The sequence below is a fragment of the Tenrec ecaudatus genome, chromosome 10 (genome assembly GCF_050624435.1).
Source record: "Tenrec ecaudatus isolate mTenEca1 chromosome 10, mTenEca1.hap1, whole genome shotgun sequence".
Lineage (NCBI taxonomy): Eukaryota > Metazoa > Chordata > Mammalia > Afrosoricida > Tenrecidae > Tenrec > Tenrec ecaudatus.
Genome location: NC_134539.1, coordinates 143,444,819 through 143,467,811, shown reverse-complemented (window position 1 = coordinate 143,467,811; position 22,993 = coordinate 143,444,819). Strand labels below are relative to the sequence as shown.

The window sequence follows — 22,993 nt, the reverse complement described above, 5'->3', positions numbered from 1 at the left end:
TCTGTCCCCATGTACACGCTCTGGTCTAGCTTGATTTGTAAGGTGGAATTAGGATCATGACATGGCAGGGGTGGGGGTGGGTGGGTTTGAAAGCATTAAAGAACTAGAGGAAAGTTATATGTTTCATTAGTGCTACACTGCACCCTGATTGGCTAATTTCATTTCTTTCTTAAAACAGTTTTGTTAACCTTTTTCTAGGGTAAATCAAAAGAATCCCGTTTGGGAAGAAATTGATTTGAGGATGTTAGCCAGTTTATTATTATTATTTTTTTGTCTCATCCTGGTGGCATAGTGGGTTTGCATTGTGCTGCTCACCACAGTGTCAGCAGTTTGAAACCATCAGTCTTCTTCTTGGAAGAAAGACAGGCCTTCTACTCCCATATGGGTTACAGTCCTGGAAACCCATAGGGGCAGTTCTTACCCTGTCCTATGGGGGCACTCTGAGTTGGAATCTGGATGGCAGTGAGTGAGTGTGATAGCCTGTTACCGGTTTTTACAGAGGATGGGATCATGTAATTCTTGAGGGCAAGCAGATATGTAAACTTTAAAATACAATTCAGAAGGTAGGAACCTGCATGTGACAGTGGCCTCTAGCACAGGGGCCCGGCTCCTTGATTGATCCTTTGTACTTTGTGTTCTCAGTGGAATCTGACAGAGACCTTACGACCCAGCCAGGCATTTGATGCTCATAGCCAGAGTGGATTTGTAAACCTCTGCGTCAGCCTGTCAGTTCTCACAGATGGGCCCCAGGAGTCCCTTGCAGCCTAGATTGAGAACCTGGCTCCATTAAAGGCCCATGAAGCACCTGGACCCTTGTGCAGAAAGGATGAGCAAGACAGGTGAACCCCGACCAGCTCGCACACAAATAAGGGTGCTCCCCAAGGACTGGTTAGGGTTGTTTAGACCTCCTGGTACCACCGCCCCCCCCCCCCCCGCCCCGGCCAATCTGGTGTTCTACGCTCAGCTGGACAGTCTTGAATAGGAAGTAGCAAAGACAGTCACAAAGTCCGAGCACAGGCGTCCTTGGGACCTTCTGAAGCCTGTGTGGTGAAGGAGCTCCTTTCTGTGGCCTTTTCCCTGGGTTCTTTGGCCTTATTTTTTTTTGTTTGTTTGTTTCAAAGAAACCTCTTGGGAGATTTTCTCCTGAAGACCTGGGGAATTAACTTTTGCCCAGTTTTTCTGCACTAACGAGCGTGCTCCCTTCTGCCCAAGCTGAAGGCATATCCTGGGTAAGCTGGAAACCACTTGTGCTTGGATACTTTTCGCCTGTCCCTGGGCTGCGTAGTGGTTACTTACGCATTGGGCTGTGAGTCGTAAGGTCCAGAGTTCGAAACCACTAGCCGCTCCTTGGGAGAAAGATGGTATGTGCTATTCCCATAAAGTAGGGAAACTCTATGGGAGTAGTATATGCAGTCTTGGAAATGCACAGGGACAGTTCTGCCTGCCCTCTAGAATCTCTGAGTCGGGACCAGCTTAGTGGCAGTGGTCGGGCTGCAGCCTGCCCCTGTGTTAGGTGTTCGCTTTGTCAGAATTGGCCAGTGGACTATGCAAGAGACGTTTCTGTGGCCTACCAAGAGAGGATTGGTCAGTTTTTGTGACCCTGTTGGCACGTCATGCCATAGATTGCTGAGAAGTTTGTGTGTGTGTGTACACACACAGAAAGAGCAAGAAACAGCAGAGAAAGGAGATCAGGAACCTCCTAAAAGAACTGGAACCTGGGTCAAGAGCCATAACACTGCAGCTAGCAACAGGTCCCCGAAGGGGACGATGGCATAGCTGACGGCAGGGACACTGAAAGCAGAGAGGCCTGTCCTAAGGGAGCTGACAGGAAGTTTGTCTTGAGGCAGCCTATCCTGTATGGCCCAGGGGTGCTGGGAGGGCTGTCCTGCACTGGGGAAGTAAGGGATACTTTGCTTATGTGTTTCCTGTTCCTGCTCCTACTTTGTAATCTGTTGATTCTGATCCTAAATTACCTTGTACCCTACGGACTCTGTTGCTTCCTTAACAAACCATTCAAGGCGTGTTCTGTGTGGCCATCGCAACCAATTGGGAAGCCCAGAAAAGAAGTGGCGAGTCTGTGGGAGGAGTGGCTGGTGCCAGAGTTAGTAAGAAGGTTGGAGGTGGAGGCCTGTCTGACCTCCACCTTGGAATCAGCATTCGGCCGATCCTAGTCATTAACACCTTCCCCACCCCCAAGTAAGACAGGTTCTGACATGACTTACTGCCACCCCTTCCCAGCCTGCTTGTTCTCAATGTTTGAGGCTTACAACTGACGATAAGGTGACGACAGGCATTGAGCATGAAGTGATACAACCAAAGTAGGAGACGTTTGTGTGGTTTAAGGCATGGCAATTTCGGGAACCAGGAGCCCGTGTGGCATAGTGGCTACACATTGGGCTGCTAACTACAAGGTCAGCGGTTCAAAACCAGCAGCAACTTGGGAAAAAGATGGGGATTTCTACTCCCATAAAGAGATGCAGACTTGGAAACTGTCACCCCGTTCCTATAGAGTCACTATGAGTTGGCTTTGGCTCAATGGCAGTGAGTTTGAAATGTGGGTAAGCCAGGCCCCGTGTGTGAAATGTAGGTGAAACTTAAGGGTTTGTCTGCATGGCTACTAGACACCCTGGGAAGAGAGTCGTGGGTTTGGGCAGATGAGGAATGAGACAAACTTCAAATGTTTTTACTGAGTGTTCTTAAGCAAGTTGGGTGGTCCTTCTGAATTTATCTTGTCTTTACCAAGAGTATGAGAGGGTACAAAAAACAACAACAACAAACCAAACCCAACAACGAAAAAAGAATTTCTTTTTCAAAGCTGTGTATTTTTTTTTTTAACAAAACATCTTTATCACCTTCAAAGTACTCTCCATTACACTTAATACATTTGTCAAGTCTGCGATTCCATTCTTGGAAACATTTTTTAAACTCATCTGTTTGGATGGCTGACAGCACCTCCCTTTTTTTGTTCTTTACCTCTTCAATGTTGTCAAATCACCGTCCTTTCATGTCCCTCTTCATTCACAGAACAGAAAGAAGCATGCTGTTTATTGCCCAAAAGCTGACACACTGAGCAGGTGCATTGTTGTGGTGGCCCAGTGGAGCTTTGTTTGCAGTTGTTTTGGGGTGGTCCCCCCCTCTGGTATATACTGTAGTTAAGGCAGTGCTCTTCTTGCACCCCCCCCCCCCCCGCCACTGTGAGAATGTTCCTGAAGCTTTCATGCAGTTCTTGGATGTAAGTGTGAGTGTGTGACTTAGACACAGCTCTGAATTATAGTCAGGAATAAATTCTGATGTAGAAACCACCAGCATAACACAAGAGTAGAGTAAGTTCCGGAACGATTTGCTGCCTCTTAATGAGCTATGGCCTAGAAGCTTGGCTCAAATTGCAGCCACTCTGTCCCAGGGACTACCAGCAATGTTCTTTAGATGGTGCCATGTTTAATAAGAGGGGTGGGTTTTTAAAATAACTAGATGCCCTGAGTATGGTTTGTTTGTCTTTTTAAACACATCTGTACATATTTTGCTATCATCATTTTCAAAACATTTTCTTTCTACTTGAGCCCTTGGCATCAGCTCCTCACTTTTTCCCCGCCCGCCCTCTCCTCCATCCCCCATGTCTCCTACTAGTATGGGTTTTAATTTTGATAGAGAAATGGAATAATTTTATAGGGTGAACATTCTCTCCATATCAAGAAGAAATTCTGCCTCGTCAATGTAATCTCTGCCCTCCGGACTCCTCTCTTTTCAGAAACTTGAGAGTGAGAAAATAGCCTTGTCCCATGTTGCCAAAGACGCGTGGGTTGCTTCTGCGTGCCTACTGGAATCCTGAATACAATAAGTCCACGAGACCTAGAAGCACTCTTTTCTCCTGCTGTACCCTCAGTGAAATCATCGTGCCTCTGCGGTTGGTGGCTGCACTGTTTACATGTGTCTTTGTATCAGTGTGGCTGTTTCCCAGGCCCCCGGTTGCTGGAAGAGTGGATCAGGTGTGGGTCTGAGTACAGGGTGCGCTCACTCACAAGCAGGTGCTCGAGCTTGGAAGTTGGTTGGACAAGGAGCTTGCTAGGAGACGCTTCCTGAATTCCATAGGAACCATGTGAGGAGGTGTGGCTAGGGAGTCAGGTAATCCCACGTGGATTTCTTTTAACTCTTACTTTTTAGCTAGCTATTGTAGAAAATGCCAAGTATAGACACAAGTAGAGACTTTTCTAATAACCCCCAGGTACTCAACATCCAGCTGCAGCAACTCTCACCAACCTGCCACTTTTCCACGACGCTCCCGTCTTGACGCCGTGGCTGAACTCTCGCTCTGGCCGCTGCCTGTGTGTGGCGACAGTTGACTGCTGTGCTATGGGGATTCTGGCTAGGGGATCCAGCACCATACCTATTTGGTTTGGGTCCAAGGGTCATCGGTGGAGTCAGGAGAGCGGCTGTAGGCATTGTGAGTCTAGTCTTTCAAATTGTATTTTTGGAAGAGTGAGGCATTGGTAACTGAAAACAAAAATCAAAACCAGACCTTTTTTCATAACTCAAGTGAGAGGTATGGAAATAATTAGCCTTTGAGAAGAGGTTTTCCTAAAATTTATGGTGGTGAAGATTACACAACTCTTTTTAGTATGTTTGAACTATTGAATTGTGTGATGTGTAAGTTATATGTCAACAAGATTTTTTTAAAATAAAAAGGGGGTTTGCTATGCCTCCAGTCATAGGAGGCTGCGAGCAGGGGCCGTGGCCATGAGCCTGCAGGTGTGTTGGTGCCCAGGCAGCTTCTTTCTGCCCCTTCAGGGGCCTTCAGACGGAGAAGGCAGCCCTATCCATTACAAGAAGAAAGCTTTCGTTTGATGTGTGTCCTCTTCCTGTGGAAGAAAGCAAATAATACACAGATAACATACACGGGTTAATCTTTGGCCCCAAACCTTGGAAATTGTCAACAAGACTATTTGAAATAATCGCTTACATCCACGATCATTACCAATCAGACTTGCCCAAAGTGCTTTGAATTGTTAGCTAAAGAAAGCCTGAAACCATCGTCCTGGGAAAACGACAAGTTAGTAAAAAGATAAAATATTCGCTCTTTAGTTCTCTGCTTTTCAAATGAAAGTTGCATTGTATTGGCACATATATAACTTTTAAGTGTATGTTGTGGGTACAGAATTTGTGAGAAGTTGCTCTGGGGCTTGGATGCTGGTCTAGTAGCTGTTCTTCCAGGTACAGTCTGTGGCTGGGGCCCTGCCTCCGAGGTGCTTCTGGGAGGCTGTTGTGAAGGTGACCTTGAAGCCAGCGGTGAAAGCTGTGGGCAGTATTGATGCCCCTGCTTCCCTCCCTTAATGGCCCTTTAAAAAAAAGTTCTTGATAGTGTTTTTGAGCAGCTCTTATTTTGAATGTTGGTCTTTCACAGTATGAATTCTGTATGTCTATGGGGCCGTCCTTCATGGGTTTAGGTTCCGAGTCCTGCCATGCTCTCTAACGTCACACTCTCTGATCCCTGCCGCCGTGCCGTGCCTGACGAAGCCAGGTCCGAACCCTTCAAACACTTCTCATGAAGAGCAGCCTGAGCCCGCCAAAGAAGCCGTCCTGCCTCGGGATGAAGACGAAGCCATTCTGTGTGTGTGGGCTTCAGCAGTCTCAGTGCTAACCAACTCTGCTGCTCGCTTATGATTTGCCTGCTGCTCCCCCCCCCCCCCCGCCCGCCCATTGACGCAATGAAGGGACGGTGCATGGGATCCAAAAGAGGCAGCCTCAGCCGCCAGCAGGGTACAGACAGGCTGCTTCATGTCACTGGCGGCAGCTCGGCTAGCCAGCAGCATACCAGAGAGAGAGCCATTCTAGTGCTGCTTCAGGCCAGAGGGTCGGCTCAGCATCAAACCAACTGAGCGCGTTGGCCTCAGACCCTGGACTGGCACAGCACAGAGAATGAGCACTGCAAAAGTCCTTCCCGACATTGCTCTCTCCCACAGGTTAATTGTAGGGTTGGATCACTCCAGGCACTCACTGCCCCTCTTGACAGCTGTGGTGTGCATTTGCAGCCAGACATGGCTGCTACAACCCCTGACCTTTTACACCCGGGATCACAGTCCAGTCTGGGGGCCAGACAGCTGCAAACCCGGCTGACTGTGGCCATTGTGCCCCAGCCGCTTGCCCTGTCTCTGCTTTCACAGCTTCAGCCGCGGGAAGAAGCATGGCTTGTCTGTGTCGTCCCTTCAGTGTGGGCTGGGAGCAGCACACTGAGCTGGCAAAATGGAGTGAGGCGCTGACTATATGCCCTGTCTTTTTACACCCACTCCTACGTTCCTGAAGGACAGAGTCAGAGAAGTGGCTCTCTTGAGAAGAAGTTACGGGTTAAGGATTTTAGAGGACTACCAAGTAGTGGGCAGCTGGACCTGATCATGGGGGCATGGGATTCAGGCCTGGGGTTGGCACACAGTCCTCCGGGTTCCCTGTGTGACCACGGCAGTCTGGAAATTCCATGTACAACTTAACCCAGGGGGCTTGGCAAGCCCCAGGGGAGAAACTGGCCTTTTGATGGCACCCAAAGGCATGGTGTATTTGCATTGGGAAATTGTTGTCTTCGAGGGTAACCTGGTTTGGGGTGATGGGACCATATCCTGGAGCAGAGACAGAGGAATTCCAGAGTCCAGTCTGGCCAGCCTCCCGGCCTGAGCCTCCCTATGGTTAGTCTGCAGCCTGGATGCCTGATATTTAAAGCAGGATCATGTACTTGGACTTTACCTCTAACTTACCAAAGTGGAGGCTTTCCTACCGTGGAATACTAGCTTTCCAGAGTCCCTCTAAGTTAGGGAATGTAGTCCTCGTCATGTTTCCTTCAGCGTTAGTTTCGCACGAGGTTTCCTTTCTCCCTCAGAACAGCTGGCAGCTTTGCACTGCCAAACTTTTGATTGGTGGTTTAGCGCTTGACCACTGCATCACCAGGGCCCCTGCCTGTAGTCAGGAGTGCACATACGGATGATTTTATCCAAGCGTGACAACTGCTACCTGCCCGCCCACACAGAGTCCCGTGAGCCTCCAGTGAGAGGCTGACAGGCTATGGGCGGGTCCGGAAAGCACTTTCCAGGATGAGACATGAGCACTGAGCATGCGGGACAGATACAACATCCTCATAGGTACAGGGACCTCTGTTTTAACCCCCCAGGGTGCCCACTAACCTTCCTGGCTTGGTGGGTTCACCTCTTGTAGCTCTTTCGTCCTTGCCCTTTCTTCCTCACTGATGTCAGGGCTCGGCCATGTGGTAGCTGAATGTAGTCCATTGTATGGACAACCGTATGCGGTTTCTCCCGTGGTCTTTTTTTTTTTTCTTCCTTTTTTAAAAAAATGTTTTATTAGGGGCTCATACAACTCTTATCACAGTCCATACATATACATACATCAATTGTATAAAGCACATCTGTACATTCTTTGCCCTAATCATTTTCTTTTCTTTTTTTACATTTTATTAGGGACTCATACAACTCTTATTCCTGTGGTCTTTTTATCGTACATTTTTCATTTTATAAAATCCACATCGCCTCTTTCTAGCTTAGGTCGTTCATGTATTCACTCAACAACCATTTGTTACAACTGATGCGACAGACCTATCCCTGCTCCTGTGGGGGTAGTAGGGTAGTAGCTGAGTGAAGCAAGCCAGGTGGAACAGAATGGTACAAGATACGAGAGAGCCTGGGCGACCATGTCATCTTGGTCATCACCTGAGGGACGACCAGGCATTAGCCAGACCAGGAGAGAGCAGGAGCCTGGGCCTCGAAGTCCTGTGGACCCAGTGGAAATCCAAAATTTGCCACAGCTTAGACTTTGGGCATTCTGGCCATACTTCTTCCAAGACAGATTTGTTTGGGGCTTTCTTGGGCAGTCCTTGGAGAAGGACATGGTGCTAGGTAAAGCGAAGGGCAGCAATAAGGAGGAAGAACTTCAGGAAGCTGGGCTGACACAATGGCTACCATGATGGGCACAAACAAAGCCATGATGTGAGGATGGCAGAGGGCCAGCCAGTGTTTCATTCTATTGTCCACGGGGTTACGATGAGTCAGTCCACTCAGTGACTCCCCGCTTTCCTCAGCTGTAAAACCCCAGGGTGTGGCAGAAGTCAAGAGCAACCATGTGAGGGACTTGGGTCATCGTGCCGGAGGCTAGTTACTCCTCCTCACTGCGCCAGGGTCCCCCCGGCGAGGCACACAGCACACTTGACTGCTCCCAGAAAGGTGGGTGGGTGGTCCAGTCCACCCCGAAAGGCTTGGTGATCTCCTGGAAAACCAGCCATTGAAACCCGTCTGGAGCACGTTCGACCCTGTCACCCAGGGGCTCGTGGAGGGCGGCAGCAGCTGGTGGTGGTGGTGTCATTGATCGCAAGTGTTTTTAAGTGTTATGTTTCGTGTTTTCAGTGGAAGTTTACACCACGGCCTAGGTTCCCGTCGAGCTATTTTTAGACAAACTGTTCAGTGACATTGGTGCCCCTCTTCACAAAGTGTGATTTCTGTTTGATGGTTCCGTATTCACTCCTCCTTCTCGGCCCACTTATGTACTAATACAAGTATTTTTTAAACCATACCCTTCAGATTTGTGTGTTTTGACACATACAAATGATATCACCTTCAAGTTCAGTTGACATGGGGAGAAGCCGTTGTGGCTCAAGCACAGGGTGGGACCTGGGGTGTGGTGGGCCTGGGCCCTGGCAGATGTGTGACAGGTGGGCAAACCAGGGGTGGAGGACAGGCAGCGTTTGGCCTGGGGGTTAGAAAGTGAGGACGCCAGGATCAGAGAGCCCAGCTCCAAGTAGCTGTGCTGACATGTTGGCACTTTGGTTCCAATGTCTGTGTTTTGACCAGCCGACTTTCATGTACTCAGATGTGATCAGGGGTAGGGTCTAGCTGAAACAAACATGGTGATTCACAATAGACCTGTAATGAAGAAGATCCTGGTTCTTGGCTGAGTTTGCTTGTGGTTTTTTCTTTGGGCGGGTGGGGAGGTGGGCAGCCATGGCTATAAACCTCTGCCTTTAACAAGAAGAAAAGAAAATGACAGTGCAGGAAGGAGGAAATTGAGGATAAAAGGGGAGGAGAAACCACAGGTGGTGCCTTGATGTGGCCACAGCAGCTGGTGATTCTGAAAAGAGAGGAGGAGGGAGGGAGGGGGAGGTTTGGAGTCCTAGGAGGAGGCAGTGGTAGAAGTTCGCCTTCCTTGCCAGGGCACCTCAGCACAGCCACCAGCCGGTGTCAGTGGAGAAAGGGTGTGTGACTGTGGTGCTGAAGAGGTTTCCGATCACAGCGGTCCAAGCCGCGACCAGTCGTGGGGCCAGTGCAGGCAGGGCCCTGTCTCTCTGTTTGGGCAAGGGGTCGCTGTGAGTCGGTCCAGCCCTTGGTTGCTCATGGAAAGGTCAGCAGTCAGAACCCAACAGCTCTGCGGGAGAAAGGCCTGGCAATCTGCTCCTATACACTTTTCAGCTTAGGAAATCTGACGGGGCCGTTGTATTCTGTCACCGGGGTCCCTGTGAGTGAAATATCAATGCAGCCGCCCCTGGAAGTAACATCAGCGGGACTACATGTAAGGAACCAGTAAGAAAGGCGAGCAGTGAGTGGAGGTTCTCCGAAGGTTCCGTTCTCGTGGCTGCAGCCTCCGCCAGTGTGTGGAGCCTTGTGTGGTGGGCAGGGTTGGTTTTGGCCTCCCTAACCATGGGCACAGGCTCAGGCTCACATCTTCTGCTTTTGGTTTCCCCCATCAGGGATGGATGAATGAGATCCACAGCTACGATCCTGAAACTTACCATGCAACGTTGACGCATTCAGTCTTTGTTCGACTTGAAGGCGGGACATTGAGACTTTCGAAGCCCAATAAAAACATATCCAGGAGGGCGAGCTACAACGAGACCAAGCCAGAGGTCACCTACATCAGCCAGAAGATCTATGACCTCTCCGACAGCAAGGTGAGCCCAAGTGGTCTTGGAAGGAGTGCTGAGCTGAGCACAGTGCAGCAGATTCTTGATTGGTTTCCTCTTTTTCCCCTCTGGCTGTATGTATTCCTATGGGAGCCCTGGTGACATAGCGGTTAAATGTTGGGCTGCAGTCTCTAAGGTCAGCAGCTAGAAACCGACAGCTGCTCTTTGGGAGAAAACAGGGCTTTCTGCTCCCATAATGAGCTACAGGGTCAGTTGTACCCTGACGCAGAGGGTCGCTACGAGTCAGCATCGACTTGATGGCAGTGAGTTTGTAGTAATGTCAATACCGGGTCACAAGTAGACAGACGGGCAGAGGAAAAGAGGAAGGTCCTCGAGGAGATGGGATGGCACAGTGGCTGCAGCACAGGAACAGTTGGGAGGATGGTGCGGGACCGGGCAATGTTTCGTTCTGTTGTGTATACGGTAGCACCTAACAGTAACAGAATTTAGGATCAAACCAAACGTACTGCCATTGAGTCAGTGGTGACTCATGTTGACCCTATAGGACAGGGTAAAACTGCCCTGGGGGGATTCTAAAACCATAACTCTTTGTAGGAGTAGAAAGCCTCATCTGTCTCCTGAAGAGCAGCTGGTTTCAAACTGCCCACCTAGTGGTTAGCAGCCCAACAAATAACCACTATGCCACCAGGGATTCTTATGGAACATTAACTCTCAAATAGAATCCTAGGGTGACACAAGTGGTCAGGTTGGTCGGTCAAACCAACCCAGCGACACCTCAGAAGTAAGGGCTGGTTAGTGATCTTCCCTAAATCACAGCCTAGGAAAAGCCCTGTTGTGTTGAGTGCAGTCCTGGGCAGACTGAGGGCCGCCCTGAATCACAGCTGACAGAGCAGCCTCCAGACACCCACATTCCTCCCAGGCTTTAATGGGCATCATGTTGCTCTACTCTAGCACATGTGCGAATCACCTGATCACCCTCTGAAATGCACGTTTGACTTCAGCAGCTGGGGGGGTGGGGGGCGGAGTGTACATTTTTATGAGCTCCCAGGCAACCCTCCAGCTCCTGGCCCCTGGAGCAGACTTTGAGGAGCAAGAGCATGGTATGATCTTCTAACCGACAGTAAATTTTCCTCATTAAACAAACTGGGATGCGTGGCAGTGCTAGGGTAATAACTAAGGAAGCGTTGGGAATGGGAAATGGCGGACACGCAGTTGCTCACATTTGAAGAAAGGCACCATAGACAGGTTTATGTGAGAAATGACCATCACTTGCCTATCGACAAAGCTGGAGGTGCCCTCTGTTGGTATGGCCCATCGGAATGGTCTTTTATCCCAAAAGGGATAAAATGTTTAAGGCATTTTTTAATATAAATGTGCTTATCTTTAGAGCTTCCTGACTAGTTTGATGAATATTTTTCCCAGCTTACATTCAATAAGGTTATTAAGCTCAGATGATAGCCTGACTCCGTTGATGATGATTATCAAAACCAGTGGTTCTCAACCTTCTTAATACAGTTCTTTATGTTGTGGTGACCCCCAACCAAAAAATTATTTTCGTTGCTACTTCGTAACTGTAATTTTGCTACTGTTATGAATCATCATGTAAATATCTGATATGCAGGATGTATTTTCATGGTTACAAATTGAACATAATTAAAGCATAGCGATTCATCACAAAACTGTCATTACATATTGTGAAATGTTTATTTCTAATGACAAATACATGAAACTTTGTCTTGAAGCATGGTGTAGCATGGGTAACAGTCTTCACGCAGGGTACTCGTATATGGACATATCTGCATGTGGGCGGACCTGCCTGGAGACGGGTAGAGGAGCGGTATCTCTGTTCCTAAGATCATCGGAAATACGTATTTTCCAGTAGTCTTAGGTGACCCCTGTGAAAGGCTCGTTCGACCCCCAAAGGGGTCATGACTCACAGGTTGAGAACCACTGAACTAAACACGTGCTGTTTTTGAAAATATAAATATTTGTCATTTATAGAATTTTTCTTGAACGACATACTTTCTGGAATGAGTTTAAAGAAGTCATTTCTAGAAATGTATTCTGGTTTCTACAGTCATGAGGTAGATGTTTCATAAAAGTGATTCCCATCATTTGAATCAAAAATACTATAAATGTGTATTTGTGGTAGACATAATACTATTAACACAGTGTAGCCAGCCAATCTTATAATTTGATATGTAAGTCATCATTTCCCTATCTCTGTAGATTTATCTTGTACCTAAAAGTTTGGCTCGAAAACGGATCTGGAATAAAAAGTACCCCATTTGTATTGAGCTTGGTCGACAAGAAGACTTTATGTCTAAGACTCAAACTGATAAGGAAATGACAGAAGAGAAGCCACCAGCTGAGAAAGAACTGGCAGGCGAGGACCCTAAGAAGCCCCCTCAGGAGGGAACAAAATGCAGCCAGCGAGATCAGACCCTGTACCTGTTTGGGAGAACTGGCCGAGAGAAAGAAGAGTGGTTTAGGAGATTTATTCTGGCTTCTAAACTGAAGTCGGAGACGAAGAAGCCACCTGGAGCCTCTGGAAATAAACCAGGTATGTACCTGTGTGCTAAAGACTTACGGATGTTTTAAGGGTCTTCAAGAGAAAATGGAAATTGTTCCAAGGTAGGGAGTAGGGAGGAAGCCCACCCTGAGTTGGCCATTGCCAGCCCCCTCAGGCGTGTTCTCATGAATCTTGCCCTTTAGGCTGATGGCCACACCCTTGGCCCTGAAGCAGTTGACACGGGTGGAATGATTTGTAGCTGTGGGCTTCTACTTTATTTTTCTACACTGTGACTCCTCTGAGGGAAGCAGCAAAAGGAGGGCCTTCGATGTGGGAAGGCGGTGAGTCGGGACAATGCATCAGGGACCGTCTCGAGTGCCTGACCTCCCAGCAGTCCTTCTGTCTGTGTATTCCACTGGGCGCCAGGCAACGCCCCCTCTCGGCTCTACGCAGGCTTCGAGGGGCGCAAAGACACGACAGTTTAAGCAGCAACACCCCTGTCTCAGGTGCTGCGCATCTGAGACAAAATTGACCTACATGAGTCAGATGTTAGCAAACTGCTAAGCTAAATTGAGCGTGGTGCAACCAGTCATTACAAGGAGATCAAAGGATGAGATCCGCGTGGGTGTTGTTGGGAAAAGCTCTCTCAGATGGAGTAAGGCTAGGAGTGAACCACTCTGGGCCTTCACCCAGCAAATCTTGTGGGTCACGAAATTATGGGCCACATGAGAGTCAAACACTGCACCGATTGTGTTGGTTGATGGAGATGGCCTGGCTCCTGCTCCGGGGCATTTGCTGACCTACCGTTGCATCAACCTTCAGCACCAGTACCCATCCTCATCCCTAAACTGAGCTCTGAGATGCCACTTGGAAATGCCCAAGACCTGTAAAATCGGGATGAGTAGGGAGGCACTGGGTAAAAGCAAATTTCGGTGAGACCTTTGTTTCCTGAAGGCCTAAACTTAATCAAATGTGGTGGTCCCTGGCCGGGTGTGGCTGTTGAGCACTGGGATGTAGTCTGCCCACATTGAGGTGTGCACCAACTGTAGCGTGCACAGCAGCCTTCAAAGACTTTACCAAAACAAGGCAGAAAGAAAGTAAATGATCTTATTAATACTTTCTATGCCGATTATATATTGAAATGATAACCTTGGGCTTTTTTCTTTACTTTTTTAACCTGGCTACTGGGGAAGTCCCCACAGCCTGTGTGGCCCCTGTTTGTGGTCCACATCTGATTTCTCTTGGACGGCACTGGACTAGACACTGGAGCTCAGAGCTGAGTGACCCACAGGAAATGCAGGGACACCAGGAAATGCCAGCTGAGGTGCTCAGGGACCACTGAGAGCAGCCCTCAAGCAACAGGTCCTTTATGGACTTCACCCAAGCATTTGCTTATTTCACATGAGTTTGTGCTTTCAGAAATCCTGCCAAAGTCCCCCAGGAAGGGTCTTGGTGTCATCAAGGGTCATTGTCCATGAACTGCACAGAGCACTGGCTGTTCGTATGTGTTCTCCCACTCAAAGGACACTTGACATGCATGTAGAGAGTGTTCTGGGGCAGCGAACACCAGCCAAGCCATAGAACAGGGTTCCTCTCTCCGTGTCAGGAGAGAAAAGGAACCCCAGTGGTGTGGTGGTTGGCTGCTAACCGAGATTGGCATTTCAAACCCCCCAGTGGCTCCATGGGAAGGACCAAGTGATCTGTTCCCATCAAGAAAACCGTGTTGGAAACGTTAGGGGGCAGCTCGACCCTGTCCTATAGAGTCTGCATGACTCATAATTGACTCGACAGTGCACAACCAGGAGGAAAAGAGAACTTTCTGGACTCAGTCCTGAGTGGATGAGTTTGATCGGAAGTTCTCACATCTGCGGGTAGTGACTGAGTCTGGGAAAGTTACGCAATGTAAAACATCTTCCTCCACTCAAATGATGGTCTAGCTAAATATAATTGAAACATCTCTTGTGGCTCTTTGGGAAGCCCTAGGAAATTACAGACCATAGATACATCTGGAGCCTCAAAAATAAAATGATTCAATGTGGTTACTGGTGGTGCTGTTAGGTAAGCCTTGGACTGCTAACTGTGACGTCAGCAGTTCAAAACCACCAGCTGCTCCTTGGAAGAAAGATGAGGCTGTCTGCTCTTATAAAAGAGTTACAGCCTCAGAAACCCTAACTAGGGCCATTACTATGATCTGGAATTAACGCAGTGGGTTTGGGTTGTTCGGGTCCTTCACCTGGTCTCGTGCAAAAGAAATTGTGTCTGCATCAGGCACAGCCCATGCCCTGGTGGCATAGTGGGTTATGCATTGGGCTGCAATCCGTAAGGTCAGCAGCTCAAAGCCACCAGCTGCTCCATAAGAGAAAGACGAGACTTTGTACTCCCGTAAAGAGGTACAGCCTCAGAAACTCCCAGGGCAGTCCTGCGCTGTCCTATAGGGTCACTGTGAGTGGGTTGTTTTGGTTTCTGTATAACTCCTAGTGCACCACTGTGGAGCCATTGGGGTCGTGTGTTCCCCGCCAGCCTCTCCAGCCTCACTTCCTGCACTCAGCACGGAACCTCCCTGGGCCCCGTAGACCCCAGGCTCTCTGCATATGCTGTTCCCTCTACCTGGAATGTTCTTCCTGCACCTGGGCCAGCGAAATGCCATCTGTTCCTCCAGGGGTAGTTCTGAGGTCACCGCCCGGGGAAGTTGGCCTTGACTCTCTGGGCAGTTAGTCATCTCCCACCACCCCCACCCCCAGCCCCTTACCCATTTTCCTGCCCTGAAAGTTTTACCCATGTGTCTGTTGTGATCCTTATTACAGGAAATTGTGATTTAACTGCCAAGGTGTCTGAACTTCAGGGCAGGCATTATGCCCAGTTCTGGCGCAGAGAGAGTGCTTGATGAGTGGAAGATCACTGTGTGTGTGGAATTGCCCTGAGAGATGAACCAACACGTATTGGCCGTCTGCTCACTAGCCACCTCCATGTCGTCCGTGAGGAGTGTGTCCTTTTTACATGTGACGCTGAGGCCACCAGGCAAGAAGAAAAAGATACCTTCCCACTGAGTTTCATTGTCCCCGAACCCTGAATTGTCTTGGAGATGAAGGAAAACTTTCTAAACAGTACTTAGGATTAGCACAAAAAGCACTTTACAGGGCAGGAAATAGCTTTATAAAAACAAGGGGAAAGCCAAGAATTGGTGGGAACATGGAATTAAAAGTTGATGGGGAGAGGGAGAATTTTTAAAATAATAGTTTTTCCATGAACTTTTGGAAGTCTCCTTGTACTTTAAAGTAGTCACATGATAGTATGATAACAACTTAGCCGTTTTTCACTGGACCCAGTGGAGTGGATCCTCCTCCCTTGCCCTAACGGCCCCTCTCCTCTGCCGCAGGGGCTTTGCCTGCCCCCAGCAGGCACAGCAGCCCGTCAGGGCACCTGACCCACAGCCGCAGCAGCAGCAAGGGCAGTGTGGACGAAATCATGCCCCAGCCGAAGCAGAAGGAGCTGGTGGGCAGCGTGCGGCAAAAGATGCTGCTGGACTACAGCGTGTACATGGCCAGGTGTGTCCCACAGGAGAGCCGAAGCCCCTCGAGGAGCCCCGTGCAGAGTGCCGAGAGCAGCCCCACGGCTGGGAAGAAGGTAACGCTGGCTGCCCCTGCCACCACGTCCCTCTGCCAGTCAGACGCGTTTCTTCTTAGAGGTGCTCTTCCTACAGGGGCTGTTGTGTGCCCGGCCCCAAGGGTGAAGAGCAGAACAGCCAAGGGCCCAACTAGGGAAATGGTCTAGACCTACTTTCCAGTGGTAATGAGTGAGACCACACGAGGGAGGGTCGGAGCACCAGCCATTTCCAGTGGGTAGTCAGAAGGGCCTCATGGAAGAGGTGACCTTTGGGCAGAGACAGAATTGAAGGGAGGAAGTTGAGCCATAGACATATGTGCGGTGGTGGCGGTGGGGGAGCAGTAGGTGCAAAGGCCCTGGGGCAGGAATGTGGCTGGGGCGGTCCAGGATCCACAGAGAGGCTGCTGGCCAGAGGGTGTGTGAGCAAGGGGAAGGAGGAGCGGGGTGTGCTTGGAGGGTCACCGGGTGATGGGAGCCCCGGGAGGATTTCGAGCTGGGCATGAGGTTGACCTACGTAATTTAAGTTTAAAAAGGGAAGTGAGTCTCCTGGCAGCATTGGCTCTGGGAGGTAAGGAGTGGGTGGGGTCAAGGATGGCAAGCGCAGGTAATTTCAGGCGGTGGGGATTGCAGTGCTATTGAATGACAGCGGGCTGCCATGGGCTGTGAGAGAGGCTCCTAGATTTTGGACCTGAACCACTAGATGATGAGCTGGGACGTCCCACAGGATGGGTCATTTGACAACTTTGCTTCACCCTGCCTCCACACACAGGTTCTAAGACACTGCTTCCCACGCTGCACTTGGAAGCCTGCTTCCACGTGCAGTCACTGGAGGGGTTGACCTCTCACAGTGATGGGATGGGATGGGATGGGATAGGAGGTGGTTGGTTTCTGAGGGTGTGTGGGGTGGTACCTAATGAGCAGCACTTGGAGCCAGCCCTCTTTAGGCGGCCTGTAGCTCAGTTTAATTTCTCCTTGGATAGTCTTCTGTGTAGCTGAGGCCCCTCACCAGGGCAACAAGGAGCCACACGTCTTTGCTGGGCATTGCCTTCACCTTCTGACCTCAGTTACCCACTCCTGCTCAGTTGCACCCCTGTACATCTGGCTAGGGTGATGTAGAACAGTTATAGAATTGCCTTTCTTCCCAGTCCCCAGCCCCTCCCCTCCCTCCTCCTCCACAGGGAGATGAGGAGGCCCTCAGTTGGGCCCTTGATTAGATTAGGTGTCGCGCCCCCTGCACAGGGAGCTGCCTGGGCTTCCTTAGACTCTGGAGAGGGGGTTGTACATGGGCTACGAAAGATGAGTGGTGTTCCTTTGTCACACTCTCCTTGGACACCATGTGTGTGCAGTGGGTGCTACATGAACTCGTAAACTGTGTCAGCCAGGCCTGTGTGACCTGGGGATCCCCCCTCCCCCAGACCCCCTACCAGTGAGGGGTGTTCTGCCTTCCTCTTAAGGGGCTCTGAGAAACAGAGGCACAGAGCGCTGCTCCTTACGGAAACAAGGACTGCTCTCAGCTATCTGACAGGAAGTGGTGCACCCCCCCGTGAAGTAAACCTACCCTGCTTTACCTTGGAGGCTAGTTTTTCATAAACCCTAACCTCAGCTGCTCGAGTGGGATACCCAGGCGTCATCAGCTGACCATCGACGCTCCCCACCCTTTGTAGGAAATGTACCATTTCCTAACCCATGACTGAAGGTGGTGAAATGAAGATTCTCCCCACATTCCTTCCGGCAGCCAAACGGCAGTACTAGGAGCTTCGAGCAGGCTTCACCTTTAGCCTGCCCTGACCCACATTGGTGTGTTCTCCGTCAGCCTGTGAGTGCAGATTCTGAGCATAGGCCTCTCCGAGGCATGGGGTGTGCCCTGCTGCTCCTGGTTCGCTCTTGGCGCCCAAGGAGTCTGGAGAAGAGCTTGCCTTAGAAAAGGGAACCTACACCCTGCTGGTCGGTTATTTCCAAAATGTCTTTAGCACATCACGCGCCACTGGCCTGGGTGTAAATTGTGAAATAGGCGTTGTTTCTTGGGATTTTGTGCTAAGCTTGTTTGCTGTGAACAACTAGGGTTTAAGGAAAGGTTGACTAAGAGTAGGGGCTCTCCCACTAGAGAAGGGGCAAGAGTAACCTGATGTCTTAGGTACCCATAAGTCTAAGTAGGTCTTGGGGGAGGAGGGAAAAGATAAGGGGCAGCAATTTGGCACTATCTAAACGGCCAGCAGACATCAGCCTTCTATAAGTGATTTTCCCGGAATCTGTTTAATCAGTGGTTCTCAGCCCTCCTAATGCTGTGACCCTTTCATACAGTTCCTCGTATTATGGTGACCCCCAAACCATAACATTATCTTCTTTGCTACTTCCTAACTGCAATTTTGCTACTGTTATGAATCAGGTAACCCTTGTTGTTCGACCCCCAGGTTGAGAACCACTAGTGTAGATAATCTGATAGCACTGCAGAAGTGGCCGACCTCTGACTTCACAAAGAGGAAGGAGAATTGAAGCATCAGTTTAGCCTGATGCTAATGTCTGTGGGGCAGAGGTCAGACAAGCCTCTTCCTGCCAACGTTTTTTTATTTTAGTACCAACTGCCCCTCCCAGGACACCCAGCCTCACTGCTGAGTTCAGTAATCCATTACTGTGGCCACACAGAACTTGGACAATACTCACGATTATGAGGCTTCTTAGGGATGCTAGCATGTTACGTCTCAGGGTCAGAAACAGCAGTGCTCTGGGCCTGAGTGCCTCTACTTAACTGCCTACTAGAGGCACACCTCTTTCAGATCCACAGTCACCCAGCCTCTTGGCTGTTTGGCAATTGTTACAAATACAAAGCAGCTTTAAAACTCATTATCATTGAGGCCATTCACAAAGCTACATTAGTGCTCATAGGTGTCTGCGGGCACCCCACTCTGCAAACCACCCCCTCCCTGCCAGAAGAGACTCAGCTTTCCGGCTCTGTGGGCTGGGAAGCCCGCTGCTCGGTCCCTGCTCCAAGTACCTATGCCTCTGTTGGTACCACTTCTCTGTGCAGGGATCTCGGGGTACAAAGTACATGTTCCACTCGTGGCTCTTGTTGATGCTCATGAGAGCCCCATTCTTGCTTCTTCGACGGCTTATCATATACCCAGCAGAATGACAAACCTGACCAGTCTCCACATTAGAATCCCATACACCTATTGGCAGCTCCATCCAACGATTTGGTAGGCGTTACAAAGACGATGGTTAGAAAGAGCCATGCCAAATAAGTCCCCCGTGCCACCAACTCAAGCCAGTGCTCTCAGAGCAATCCGACCAGAGAGCCTTTAGGTTTGGGTAGACGGGTTCAGGCAGAGAAGCGTGGTTCGCACAGCCTGATCAGCATGTGGTCTGGCTCCTGCTCTTTCATTCAGGGTCTAGTGAAAATCCAAAGCCAGACCAACACTGGAAAGACCCGGATGGAATACTGGGTAGCCATTGAAACAATTATGACAGGCCTGTTCTGAACTGGAGTGACCAACATGCATGTTTTAAACCAGAGCTGTGGTGGTGGTGGTATTAATGAGCCTAGCTCCTAAGATGCAGTAACACATGTTTGAAAACATGTACGAGAGCCCTCTGCCTCCCAGAGAGACCCTGCCAGTTGTGACCAGACCTCCCTCCCTCTGTTTCCCCGAGAGAAGGTGGGGCTTGCCTGCTCCCGTGGTCCTTGTGCGTGGCGGGGCCGTTGGTGATGAGGGCAAGCAACTGCCTGCTCTCTTGTGCCTTCTCACTAATTTGAGCCCCTTTTCTTTGCCAGTTGCTGGAAGCGCTGCCCTCTGAGGAGGAAGAGCAGGAGGCCTGGGTGAACGCCTTACTTGGAAGAATGTTCTGGGACTTCTTAGGAGAGAAATACTGGTCTGATCTGGTGTCTAAGAAAATTCAAATGAAACTCAGCAAAATAAAGGTACTGTTGTCTGCACTGGCAGTTTCTGGGTCCCCACCTCTCTCAGTGTCTGGAAGCCCTGTGTCAGTAAGGTTCCCAGTGATAAGTAGTTTGACTTACAGCATCTGACTTGGGAGGGGCAGTAAGCGCCGATCCCAAAGCCCGCTACCCTGTGCCGGTGCCGGTTGGATGAGCCGCAGCTTCTGTTGTGCTTTTCCTCAGACTGCCCCCACTACTGGCCACGCTAGGTGGCACTCCACAATCGGGCCGGGGCCAAGTGAGCTTTTGTAGCTGGTGTGTGTTGTGCCATTCTGTTCTGTTTCTTTTATTTCTTAATTGTGTTTAGCAAGGGATATAGTGTCTTATTAGTTTTAGATTTTTTTAATAAGCTGAATCACTTTTTCTAAGTGGATCCTGAAATGATTAATAAATTACTTGTGTGTGTGTATATGTGTGCAGTAGAGCACTAATTTTTTTTATTCAGTAGTTTTATCACCATCCCTCCTCTTTGATTTCCCTTCTTCCTCTTTCAGATTACCGTCTTCCCTTCACCCAGACATGGGTGAGACAGCTGCCTCATTCTGTTTAAGTTAGCAAGGCACTGTGTGTCCAGAGCCCACTCAGCCTCTTTGTGATCTCTGCACACTCCGAGGAAACCCAGTCACGTTCCCTCCCAACACTGAGGACGTCAGCATTGTGCTCTGAATGTGTCTGTGTTTGACCTTCGCTCTTTGGCCAGGTGGTACTTTATTTTGGGCTCTTTGCTGAAGAAACCGCCCTAGTGTTGATCCAGGCCCACCTGGAAGTCAGTTTAAACAGCAGAAGTAGTCACAGTTCTCAGAACTGCCGTTAAGTGACTCATTTACCGACCAAGAAGCCTTACCTGTTAGCTTTTTTAGAAGTAAATTTGTGATCCAGTGAGGACCCAGACAAGAAATAGCATCTTTGGTCCTAAATCTGCAGTGATGACCTCCACGGCTTTGGCCAAAGTTGGTGGTTCTTAATCCTTTTGGTCACAAAGTGCTTTGAGACACAGAAGCTTATGGATCTTCTCCCTAGAAAAATGCACAGAGATGTAGATCTTGCCCACCGTTTTAGAGAATCCAAGGACTGTCTGAGCTGAGCTAAAATTGTATCAGGAGGCCAGTGTGGATAAGGAGGAACATCCATTCGAGCTTTGTCTCTGGGCTGTGTCAGAGGGCTGCAGGGCAGGGGTTTGGGAGGGCCGTGACAAATGTCCGCCTGTTGGATGATGAGTTGAGCCTGGTTCTGCTCGCCGCTTCTGTGGAGGGGAAGCAGCCGGCAGCAGTGACCCTCGGCCTTGGGGGCTCAGCACCCACCTGGAGCTCACTTACTAGAGTTCGCAGAGCACAGCGGACACACAGCGCAGCCCCTGCGCTTCAGGATACTGCTGGGAGCTTCCTTCCCTGGGAGCCGGGAGGGCTGCAGGCTCCCAAGCAAGCGTGACGGAAGCAGGGCATGCTGGAACGTCAGACAGGAAGCTGCCTGCCCACACTGACCCTGGAGAGTAGGCCTGGCATTCACTCCCCTCTGGAGCGGTCTGTGGGCTCTCCGCCTCCTAGTGGAGAATGGGGAGCGTCCTCATTCCAGACGTTGAGGAGCAGTCTTGTCTTTTCAGTCCCCCTTCTACTGTCGATGCGGGCTCTGGCAGTTCAGGAATTTAAGCTTCGTTCACATTCGTAGCTTTACTTGGCCCCGCTAGTGCATGGGCAGGGCTTAGCAGTGAGCCCAGAGCCGTCCTGGGGACAGAGGTGTGGGGCTTGAGGAGCCATACCTTGTAACACAGATCTCCCCATGTCCTGCTTTCTCAGGGAGAACTCTGCCTGCCTGCCCCCTCAGTCCCCTGCAGTCCCTGACTGTCCCCTCTGTGTGGCCAATTGCCCAGTGATGAGATTCAAACCAACTGAAATTCTACCCAATGGCAAATGCACTCTGGGCTTCAGCCAGCTGCTAGGCTGCCGCCTCAGGACCCTGGTGGGCCTCTTGTGCTGACACCAGCTGCTGTCGCTTTCAGGGCCAGCTGCCCTTACTGGTCACCCTGCAGCCACCTGAGAATGTCCTGTGCCCCTGAGTCTCTGGTCCCCACTTGCATTGACTCAGGAGGACAAAAAACATGCCACTGAGCTCCCATGGCAACGAGGTGGCATTTCTGGGTGAAAAATCTTTCCCCTGCCTAGTCACAAGGACATAACTCGAGAGCCTGGTACCAAAGACTCCAAACCCAGACTGGAATCTGAGCAAGGAGAGGAGGAGATTGAGGGGAAAGCCCGTTGCTGTCCTCTCCCCATCTGCGTGTACTGGTCATTAGGGCCGCACCTCCACCTGCCTTCCTCAGCTCCTTCCTTTGTCCTCAAAGACACGACCGAGGACGAAATGGGGAAGGGTCCTGGCCAGGGGAAGACGAGGACAGTTGGTTCCTGCTGTCTCTGTACCCACTCCTGTGGCTCTGTGTGGGACTCAGGTTGCCATGGAAACACTGTGGGAAGTAGTGACGTTCCCTGGCCAGCCCTAACGCTTCTAACTGGGTTGCCCAGAACATGGGTGCTGGAGGGACAGCGATGGATGGATAGAAAGCATTGCAGCACGGGTTTTGGCCAGGGAGTATTTTGTTAGCTGATTGGGAAGCCAACCAGCACTTACAACAGTGAGTCATTAGAAGAGATTTCCCCAAATACAACCAGGACCCATCAAAGGCCCGTGACTCCTCAGGGATGATCAGTCTCTGCAGGGGGACAGCTGAGTGGTCCAGCAACTGCCTTGTGAAATCCACGCCTGCAAGGTGACCTGATGTACAAACAAACAGCCACCACCCCGTCTGAATTCTCAATTGGGCAGAATCATTCCAATATTTAACTGGGAAATACTTGTGAGGCACCACAGGAACCGAAGGGTCTTGTCAGCGTACGAAAGGTTCAACAGCAGTGGCAGGCAGCAGAGCTCCCCACCAACTCCGGTGTGGCGGGGGTCCTGTGGAAAGATGACATCACAGATGTACAAGGAAAGGGCCACCTCCTCAGCAGCAGCGGGGGGCAGTTGATTCGCCATTTGGGGAAAAGTG

General features: G+C 50.1%; 1 protein-coding gene across 1 annotated transcript in view; it reads left to right on the top strand.

Annotated features, from left to right (window-relative positions):
• TEX2 (testis expressed 2) overlaps positions 1 to 22,993 on the top strand; it is a 110,731-nt gene that overhangs the window by 63,239 nt on the left and 24,499 nt on the right. Inside the window, exons 3-6 of the mRNA XM_075562078.1 lie at positions 9,731 to 9,931; positions 12,134 to 12,467; positions 15,793 to 16,040; positions 19,789 to 19,935. Coding sequence (XP_075418193.1) covers positions 9,731 to 9,931; positions 12,134 to 12,467; positions 15,793 to 16,040; positions 19,789 to 19,935 — 930 coding nt within the window. The remainder of the gene's footprint in view (positions 1 to 9,730; positions 9,932 to 12,133; positions 12,468 to 15,792; positions 16,041 to 19,788; positions 19,936 to 22,993) is intronic.